This window comes from Danio aesculapii, chromosome 15, assembly GCF_903798145.1.
Source record: "Danio aesculapii chromosome 15, fDanAes4.1, whole genome shotgun sequence".
In the NCBI taxonomy this organism is placed as follows: Eukaryota; Metazoa; Chordata; class Actinopteri; order Cypriniformes; family Danionidae; genus Danio; species Danio aesculapii.
The window spans coordinates 21,318,827-21,330,126 of NC_079449.1; the positions used below are offsets into that span (position 1 = coordinate 21,318,827).

At 33.9% G+C, this 11,300-nt stretch overlaps 1 protein-coding gene across 4 annotated transcripts in view; it reads right to left on the reverse strand.

Moving 5' to 3' along the window:
- Positions 1-449: 449 nt before the first annotated feature.
- Positions 450-11,300, reverse strand: part of bcas3 (BCAS3 microtubule associated cell migration factor) — a 386,382-nt gene continuing 375,531 nt past the window's right edge. Inside the window, exon 25 of one of the 4 annotated variants that reach the window (XM_056473462.1) lies at positions 450-2,951. In XM_056473462.1, coding sequence (XP_056329437.1) covers positions 2,803-2,951 — 149 coding nt within the window. In that variant the 3' untranslated portion in view covers positions 450-2,802. Of the gene's footprint in view, positions 2,955-11,300 lie in introns of all 4 variants that reach the window. The other 3 variants (XM_056473465.1, XM_056473461.1, XM_056473463.1) reach the window with 3 other exon arrangements.

The following is an 11,300-nucleotide window of genomic DNA, read 5'->3' on the forward strand; positions in this document are numbered from 1 at the left end:
TGGGACTCAAATCCATAAGATCAATGTCGCAAGTGTTGTGCTTTATTGCTTTAGCTTCATTAATTTTTGATAAAGAAAATTTAAATACAATTTATTTCAAATGTAAAAACTAAATCATAAAACAATATGGTTACAATAATATTTCATACCTTCAACAAGGTTTAGAAAATTGTTCAAAATATTATTAATTTTTTTAAAGATGTACTGTTATACCCAGTTTTAGTTGTCAAGTTGTGATTTGTATTGATTTGTTGATTCAGTCAAATAAAAGTCACCCAGAATTTGCCCAATCACTAATAAACCTTTTGGTTCTAACACAATTTAAACAGAAAGCTTACGCACACAAGCACCTCCAGTAAAGCAGAGATGGAGATGGAGGAAACCTCATCCTGTGTCCTGAAGCCTGTGGGAGATTCATGATGATAAAAAAAAAAACAGTTCCCCAAACAAAAACAGTGATTGAGATTCACAGCCGCAGGCCCAGATTTGTATCTCATCATTTGAATGCATTTATTTATTATTTTGTATAAGAAATATATTCAGGAGAGAGCAAGGTAAGTTAATAACCAGGGAAAAGAAAGACAAAGTCAGAATGCATCTATTAAGCAACACACAAATGACTCGTTAAACTCACTTGCATAAATTCCTATTTAAATATCACATTGTGAAAGTGTTATTACAAAAACGCCGTCAAATTCATACAAGCATGTGCCAACTTTAATGCTGAACAACCCTGTTAGGTTTGCTTTTTCTTTTCTGCGACTCAGACTTCGGCCATGCTCTGATCTGTCAGCATTCAGACAAGCTGATGATGAGCAGCATGATTCATGCTTCTTATATCAGATCCACTGCTATTTATGCTAGAAAATGTTACATCCAGTCAAGCAAGTTGTTCAGCACTATACAAGAGTTATACAAGCGCGAATTTAATATGATATATTGATGATTATGGTGATTTTTCAAATTTTGGAGTAGTGTGTAAATCATAGGTCTCAAACTGGATTCCTGGTGGGCCACAGCTATGCACAGTTTTTCTCCAACTCTAATCAAACACAGCTGATCCAACTGATCAAGGTGTTCAAGACTAATAAGCAAGCGTGAGTTGTTGGTGGGTGGAGTTAAGCTATGTAGAGCTGCGGCCCTCCAGGAATTGAGTTTGAGACCGTTGGTGTAAATCATCTAAATAATGCAATTCTCCATTAGATTATCATGAGGATGAGCCTCACACACATCCAATAATGTAAATCAAATAGAGAAAAATGAATAAACAAAAATCCCTTGTGAAAGAATTAACACATTTAACTATAATATAAATAAGAAAAAATTAGTGGAATCCAGGGAATTTAGAAAAGAAAATAGGAATTTTTTTTTTTTTTTTAGAAACCAACATACTATTTATCGATTTGATGAGTTTGTGATTCGTTTGTATGAATATGTATTGTGTTTTAGGTCTGTGTTAAAAACAATACATACATTTTCATACAAATTAGCTACTAATTAGCTAAAATGTAAGACACAGCTATGGAAAAAGTAAAAAGAAATACTTGAAAAGTCAGTTTAAGTCAAATATTCATATTTGTTTTATTATATAAAGGTATGAGAACTCATTTCAAACATAAATATTGTGATTTAGAGCATTTGATATTTTCAGAAAATGTCTGAGCAGAATAACAAATGAAAATCAGGGTTTTTACAACAAACATTGCTTTCTTAAAGGGACAGTTCACCCAAAAATGAACATTTTCTCACCATTTACTCTCACTCAAGTGTTTCTAAACCGCTTTCTTCTGTTGACAAGATATTCTGAAGAATGTTGGAAGGCAGCAGCCATTGACAATTGCTACAAAAAAGTACAACCTGTGCTACAAAAAGTAGTAGGAAATAAAATGACGGCAGAAGTTAATGGTTGCTGCTTTCAAGCCTTCTTCACTTTATCTCCATTAAGAAAGAGACTCAAATTTCATTTTTGAGTGAACTATCCTTTTAACTGTTCAAATCTTGCTATTGTGTTTACTGAAAAAAACAGGCCAACTATTGTTATTATATGCAAAAATGGTCTAAATGCCAACATTTGTATTTGAAAAAGTTACACCAGACATTTAACATCACTAAATTTTGTTATTTTACATAATAATAAAACACTTCCATTTGACTCAAAAGCATAACTAAACTGTGACTTCGAGGACTGAGAATTTTCAAGTACTCTCCTAATTCTTCCGCCATAGCTGTAGTCATTTTCCCACACCACTGGGTTGACGAAACAGACGATGTTTCAAAACTCTTAATAAAAAATCTAATCAAATATACAGAAAATAATGTGCAGATTAATAAACACTATAGCGTAATGCAAGACTTAAATGGTAAACAATCAATTTTGACTACTTAAAAAAGACAATTCAAACTACAGTACATCGACTAAAACATAATCAAACACTATTTTTAGAATAATAATAATCAGCGTTACGCTTAGAACTCAATAGCAGAGGTAATCAAGACTCATATTTAAAGAACTCACTCACTCTCTCTCTCTCTCCATCACACATACTCACTGGAAGTTCAATTGATATTATTGATATTAATAATATGACATGTCTTTAAGAAAAGTGTGGATATCTCTTGTACAGTACGTCCTGTCAAGCTTAACACACACGCACGCACGCACACACACACTCAGGTGGAGGATACTTCAACGACTGATAAAGGATATTCAGGTTGAGCTGCTCTTCCTGCATGCCCAGGCTCATTAAAGCAATATACCGGATGGTGGGAAATTGTGGAGATTGTCTGCAGGCTTGGGTTGGCTCAGGGGAATGCTGTGGGGTACAGGCTGAGGGGCTGGCTCTCGTTGGTGGGCAGAGGCGACCGGTAGCCCTCAAAGTTTCTAGGAATACTGCCGCTAGTGGAGCCCGAGCTGTTGCTGAGAGTCTCAATGCTTCCCTCACGCTGGAGCTCTGCTGCACACAGAGAAAGAGAGATTAGTTTAGTTTTACATTATTGCCCGCTCTGCTTGGCAAAGAAAGGAAATTTGTCTTTAACCCTCGATTTATACATTAAAAAGGGTCATATTTTGGTTTTGGTGGTCTCCAACAACAGGCTGATATTCATGCATGATCAAAAAACCCTTTCATTGTCTTATAATAAGCATTTATTTTGACCTAATTATCCCAACGACTCCCATATGATTTGTTCAGCGATTCATTTGTTTCCAAACCCCTCCTTAGCTCAATGCTAATCTGCGCTCATTGGTCCAATGACCCAGTCTGTTGGTCGACTGCGTTCAGCGTGAGACATCGAGAAATTCCCACCATGCCTTATCAACAATTTTATATGTGTGAGCCCACTGCAGGAGTGCAATTAAGCAAGGCAGTTAAACACCAGCATATTGCTCTATTCACACATACAGTTGCAAAAGCTGAACTATTTTGAAACCTGACCACCACACAAATAAGAATAGCTGATGGTGGCCATAGCAACAACAAACGGCAGTGGATCGCGAGCTCACAAATGCATTTAAATCCACAAACAAAGCAGTATGTGCCACGTTTTCAACATGGCTTTAGATGCAATATGAAAATATAAAGAGTTAACCAGATACAGTACAAGCCACGTGGAGTGCTTACAGGTAAAAAAACATAATTAAATACACATTTTGCAAGCTAGAGAAAACAAGGCGGCAACCATTTTAATAGCACTTAAGTTCCTTACACTTATGAAATGGAGGAAGAAACTGATCCATGAACTGTGTACTGTAAAGTTCCTGTCAAGCTCTGACAAAGTCCCATACATTAATAGTCTTTTCTGATTTTTCCTTTAACAAATGGCCGATGAATCCCCCGTTGTAAGCATGTAGATTGCTGAAGTACTCTTCAGAAAAATGACGGTAACACAGCACAGGTCTGGGGCTATAATGCTGAGGTATTTTGCAAAATTAAACTTCAACCACTGATTCTTCACAGCATCATCTTTGAGTAGGGAAAATAACACTAACTTTCCCTCACACTTCAGAGCACAGCGTCTTCACAACATGATTCAACTGGGATCTGCTGCAGTGTTTGTCTTCCTCTTTTTCTTTCTACAGTGTTTGTGGGCGGGGCCAGGGGTTTCAATTTTCCCGGGCCTGCGCTCGCAACAAATGAGCGGGGCTTGAGCTCTGTATCGACGTCACGTTGATGAAAGGTCATTTTCAAAAAACCAATTATAGGGGCATAATAGCAACACTCATCAAGACAACAACACAAGTTAAAAACTTAAAAAAAACATATTAGCCCCGTACATATTACTGCAGATCATTCTTCACAACAACCCCATTCACTTCAAACAGTGATCCAATTTAAGACAACAACTGCAACAGGGATAAATGACTTTTTATAAGCATTTCTTCAGGCTTTAGGAATTCTGTGTCCTGATGGTAACACTTCAAAAGCTAAGCTAGTGAAGGAGATGTGTATTATCTTTAAAAATAACAATTGCTGTTTTTCCATTAAGGAGTCAAACAGAATCTGCAGTGAATGTTGTTTGTGACCAGTTATCTTATTTGCCTGATTGAAAATTTGCGATAATTTCTTCTTCTGTTTAAATGTTGTGGTACCAAACTATGAAACAATATTATATGTGAGAACACACACATAATGTGAGTGTAATTTTGTTCAGAGATGAACAAATCAACATACACCAAGACTCTCAGTGTTCTACGTGAACATTCCTGTCAGGGAAGGGATTTTCTGTTCCTGTAAAAGAAGTTTTAATCTTAAGAGCTGTTTAGAAGTGTTTAGTTAAATATGCAGATGTCAAGTTAACTCTTTCTTCACCATTGACAAGATAATTCAATCAAGAGACAATGCTTCCCTGCCATTGGCAAGTTCTCATGGTAATCTGTGTTTTAGGTAAATTACAGTAAGGGAAGGTTTAACTGAGGGGTGACCAAACTTGGTCCTGGAGGGTCAGTGTCCTGCACAATTAAGTTTCAACCCCAATTAGACACACCTGAACCAGGTAATCCAGCTCTTTCTAGGTATACTTGAAACTTCCAGGGAGGTGTGTTGAAGGAAGTTGGAGCTAAACTATGGAGGATATCGGCCCTCCAGGACTGAGTTTGGGCATCCCTGATCTAACTCATCAGAATAAGAATCGGTTTTATTGCCAAGTGTGCTTACACAAACAAGGAATTTGTTTTGGCTACAGAAACTTCCAGTGTACATAAAGTGACAACACGAAAATAAATATATAAACAAATGAAAAGAGATGACAAACATTAAACAGAGATGCAAAATAAAAGGTCCTCATGCGTGATGTATAGGAAATCTGGGTCTCCTGGAATAAAAAAAAGACAATCAGAGAAAGAAAGAGACAGCAAAAGTAAAAATGAAGAGTTCTAAAGCTTTTCTTTGGGCCAATGCCTTCATTATAACGGATGACCACAGTTAAATGATCCACCCTTGTCGATCTGGACAAAGTTATAAGTAGTTTACACACACACACACACACACTCACAAAAACACATACATATATGTGTGCAAGTGTGTATTACTTTGTTTAATATTGCTGTGTATGTTACTATTGAATAATGTGTGCTGTATTTCTGTTGCTCTAAAAATGAAACGCATCTTTAATGAGCACATCTCAGCAGTCAATAAATCCTTACAATCAGAAACTCTCTTCACCATAGCAACGGGTCGCTCAAGTATCTCAGCACTTTTAGTCAGAATCATCTTCAGATGGAACATTTGCAACACATTAACACTGTCATTATGACCCGAACACAGACAAAATAGATCACAGAATGCTTGGGTATTGTCAGCAGAAGTTTACATTTAGCGTATCTCTGCAGCTAACGGATTACAGCCTAAAAATTTCCTGTTGACATATCAACCGCCATAAACGTCACCGTTCAATTTTGGGTAAAATAACAGTGTATATTAAAGGTATAGTTCACCCAAAAATGAAAATCATATCATTATTTATCTCCCTCATGGAGTTTTAAACCTTTAGGGGTTTCTTTGTTCTGTTGAAGACAAAAGAAGATATTTTGAAGAATGCTGTTTGTTGGCACCCATCAACAAATAACACGAAAGTTAATGGCATTTTTACTTTAAAAACTATTTTTAAGAGAGAATCTCAAATAGGATTTGAACAAGTGAAGGGTAAGTAAATGATGGCAAAATTCAAAACCTATTTTAAACAATCCCATGAAGGATTCTCTTCAAAGCGATTTCTTTTGCAAATATAAGTGTAAAAGTACTAGTTACTGTAGTTAAATTTACTTTTCCCCTGAAAAAGGTAAAGCAAGGCATTACTTTTAATTGTAGGTACTTTTTGAAGTTACATAAAATACACCTGCCGAAAATACTGTGCACAAATTCAACAGTTCTGTATAAATCAGTTCAGTTCACCCCCCCCCCCCCCACACACACATACACATATTGTATTATTATTATTTTTTAAAGAGAAATCAAAGAATTGAGTAGGAAATTTATGTCAATATATAATATATGTATGAAATATGTTGTCGTTACAACTACGAAACATTTTGGGGTTTCATACATGTTTAAGAGTTATTAAGTGTTACTGTTTTAAATAAAGCTAATATGCCCTGTCAAATTGAAATAATTATTTGTATTCTGTATGCTTTTAGATTTTAAGTTGTATTGAGTTAAATAATTCAATTACTCGTTGAGATATAAGGTTACATTTCAGACAAATTAATTAGCAAATAATTTAATTATGTAATTAGTACACTGTAAAAATGACATGATCAATTAGTCCTGACAACATATGTTTTAAATTCATTGTAACTTATTAAACTGAGTTAATCATGTTCTAACTTAAAACAGCTTGTGTAACTTATATAATTAAGTCTGTTTAACATAAGTTCAACGGACTCATAAGGTTAACTTGATTCAGCTTAAAAATTTAAGGCAACCAGTATTTTTTTTTTACAGTGTAGATAATTCATTAATTTTTTGAAGCAACTTATCCGACACTAAACACTAATAAAGATGCCAAAGAACCAAAGAGTGCCTACAAAATAAATCAGGCAATCCGCAGGGTCTTAAAAAGTCTTTGGATAAAAGCGTCTGCTAAATGACTAAATGTAAATGTCTTAAATCTCAAAAGCTAAATTTCAGCTCTTAAAAAGTCATAAATCTACTGAAATGTTGTGTTGTAAGACTTAATTTTTTAACAGGTCTTAATTTTCCTTTCATCATGTATAGCTACCCAATCTGGCCATCAACACCCATACAATCACCAACAATCCATCTCAATAAAACTTTTAACTTTTTATTTAAAAATAGCATTTGCTTAAAACTTCTACATTTATTTACTGCGGAGGATACCGACCTGACCAATACATTTTTAATTATTAAATTATTATTATTGTACAGTAATTGAGAGCTATCCTTTATTTAATTCTTGGTAAGGGTTATATGGTTTTTAGAATGGATGCATTTGAAAATTAATTTTAGAAAATTATGAAACTAAATTATTATGATTGTATTATTAAGTATATTCAATTTTAATCTTTCTTGACAGGGCTAGTGAAAATATTTTCTAACTGGGATATTTGAAAAAAAGAATCCTCAGTATTTAGCCCTGTACAAGTCTAAAATTTCATTCATAATGGTCTTATAAATGTCTCAAAAAGTCTTACATTTATCTTGGAGAAACCTGCAGAAACCCTGCAAATGCTTTTGGTTTTAGTTTTAGTTATTTATAGCAACATTTAATAATCAAAGCTGTGTTTTCCACTATAAAGAACCTGTTGAAGAATGACAATCTGGATAGATCTTATAAAAATGTATATTAATAGTTCTTGATTAAACCAGCAATCCCAATGAAGAACTTTTATTTCTTAAAAGTACAAAATGGTGCAAAACCCACCCAAACACAGGGAGGGCAGATTTGTAGATATAATGCACAAAGGTTGTGTTATGTCACCTTGTAGCGAGTGTTATTCTCAGCATGATTTGTACTGTATATGCTGTGGATGTTACATGTTGTTAAAAGGACTCTACTGTATACACAGCAGAGACTCATAAGGGCTGAGATATATGCAGTGTTTAAAACAGACATCGCATGCAGAACGCTGCTATCCTTCATTTGTGGGTTATGATCTGGTGTGTATACAGTATTGAAGTGACGGGTGACCACATTCCCCTGATGATTAGCGGTGGTGTTTGTTTGCTGTGCTGTTCATAGCCCTGTGACAGGTGCTTGTGTGCTCTTCCCCGTGTGCCCAGCAGAGGCACAGACACACAGCAGCTAATGTGCTGATTAGAGGCAGACGCAGATGGTCAGGACCGCACCTGGAGCCGCCAGTGTTTGTTTGTGAATCTGCATGTAAGGAAGAGAGCCAGCGGTCATACACTTCCGCTGAAACTGAGCTCTCGGCTTTAGAGAAGAGTAAATAATGACGTTACACATTCGGGGTGGGCGGGATGAGCAGAATAACGTGATACGATTACAGCATTATGCTAGGTTTTTGATGCCACAGTTGTGTTCACTTGAAACTATATCCTGTAACTGTTATACAATTCATTTTGGGTCACAGAAAATACATTCAAGTGAACTTTATTTATATATCACCCATCAAGACAACTAAAATATAGTTAAGATCACTGTCACTTTTATGCAATTAGTAACATTTAGCTTGTTTATTGTTTTATTATTGAGGTGTGACTTCTGGCTTGTTAATGGGATTTTATGCAAGCTTGTAAATCTCTGTATTTTATTTGTTATTGTATAACTTATGTCTAAAGTCAGGCAGAATCTGCAGACATTTTTTTGCTATTTCTGCAGAGAATTTTGTAAAACATCTGGGGATTTATGCAGAGTGATTTTAGGAGTATTGCAGCTAAAAACAAAATTTATAAAATAAAAAAGAATATATTTGTAACTTTTATTTAATGTTTACAATGCAAATCTAGTTCGATCCACTTATTTGATAAACAAAGCAAGTCTCTCATATAATATATAGAGCTCAGCATAACTGAGTACACTCCATTTTGAAAATGAATATTTGTATCCATTTCTCAGTGAATATAGGCAATGTATTTTGGTGAATTTACACAAAAACTGATTTATTAAACGGACATATTTATTAAAATAATATTTTAGTCACCAAACATATTTAGAAATTGAACGATAATACAATTAAATTCGAGCAAAATATTGCAAAAAAAAAAATTACAACCTACAAAATTTCAACTAAATTTTTCTATTTATTTATTTTTTTGCGTCTCTTGACTTTTCCTCTTTTTAAAATTGGTATGTAATATTTTTCTATAACATATAATATTGGCTGAACTAGTTTGTTAGATAAGCTCCAGATTTGGCTTCAGTACTGACTAATCTAATGTATATGCACAAATAAAATACTGCGCAGCTTCCTATAAAAATTGGAATTAAAGATAGATTTGTGAGGGGTGTACTTATACTGTATATGCTGAGCACTGTATCTACTAAAAGACAGAAAATATTACTTTGTAAATAAATCATATGGATATTTTAATATTAATTTTATTATATCACAATAATATTAGTTAACCTAATTTAAAAACTGAATAACTATACATTTATAAATATATAAAAAGTAAACACACAGACTCAGTGATGAACTAAAAATCTGCGGTCATCAGCATCTTAAATCTTTGAATTTTTTTAATATTGTGATTTTTTTTTTACGTATGAACATTTATATGTATTTATGTATGTATAATATCATCTTAGCTTCAAATTACAAGAAACGAATTACCGATTTGATGAGGCGTTTCTAATGCAGTGTGGGGACAGGACAGTCAATTTGACGTTATTTTCCCTTCTGGCTGCCGTTAATCAGTCTCACACCAGTTTTTCTGAAAGTCTTGATAACACCCTTGTGGTGTTTTTCTTTTATTATTTGAACAAAAATAAAATATATAAATATGTTTATTATAAAAATATGTCTGTTGTTTTCTCCCATACTGAGCTTTAAGTTTTCCCAACTATGACGACTTTTGCTGCTGAAAAAAAAAACGGAAATGTAAAAATGGTCTATAATAATAATAATAATAATAATAATAATAATAATAATAACAATAATAATGATAATGATAATAATGATAATGATAATAATAATAATAATAATAATAATAATAATAATAATAATAATAACAATAATAATGATAATGATAATGATAATGATAATGATAATAATGATAATGATAATGATAATAATAATAATAATAATAATAATAATAATAATGATAATGATAATAATGATAATGATAATAATAATAACAACAACAACAATAATAATAATAATAATAATAATACTGCTTTTAATATTTTTATAAATCATATTATATTTAAATGAATTTATATAAATATTTATTTATTAATTTTTTATTATTAGCATATAATGATATTGGAATATCATCTTTTAAAGTAGCAGTGTACTTAAAAATTTAAATTCTCTCATCATTTACCTAGCCTTGTCTTGCCTTGTGTTCAAGACAAACATTTATTTATTTTTTCTTTCTGTTAAAAAAAAGAAGAAGATATTTTTAAGAATGTTGAAAACCGCTAACCATTGAGTTCCACAGTGTTTGTTTTTTCCTATTATGGATGTCAATGGTTACCAGTATCCCACATTTTACAACATATCTACTTTTGTGTTCAACAAAACAAAAACAAAACTCAAACTGATCAAAATAATCATTTTTTATATCAACAATGTGTAATTGATGATAGAACTCTCCCTTTTAAAGGTGGGCATTTGCAGAACCCCAGCTGAACGAGTGTTTATGGGACACTTTTACTGTAACAGTAATAGTGTGGTCCAGTATCTACTTCACTCATTCTGTCTGGCCTATTAATAGTTGCGGGTCTCTGTGTGTGTGTGTGTGTGTGTGTGTGTGTGTGTGTGTGTGTGTGTGTGTGTGTGTGTGTGAGAGAGAAAGAAGGGGGAGAGAGAGAGAGAGAGAGAGAGAGAGAGAGAGAGAGAGAGAGAGAGAGAGAGAGAGAGAGAGAGAGAGAGAGAGAGAGAGAGAGAGAGAAGCCCAATCAGAGAGGGTAGGAGGCGGGCACTACACTGAATAAGCTCTGCCTACATGCAAACATCTCCATATTTCATGGTGATTCTAGAGGGAGCTTTCCAGAGTGGAGCAGGTAAAGGTGGCCGACCTTCGCTGTGCTTTCAATTACGTTTAATGAAATCCTCCTGTAACCTCAGCTGGCCGGCCACATACCATCCTCCAGCACTGGCACATTTCTCATTTCCTCATTAAAAGCAGAGGTATGAGGTATGGAGTTAGCCAGAGCGA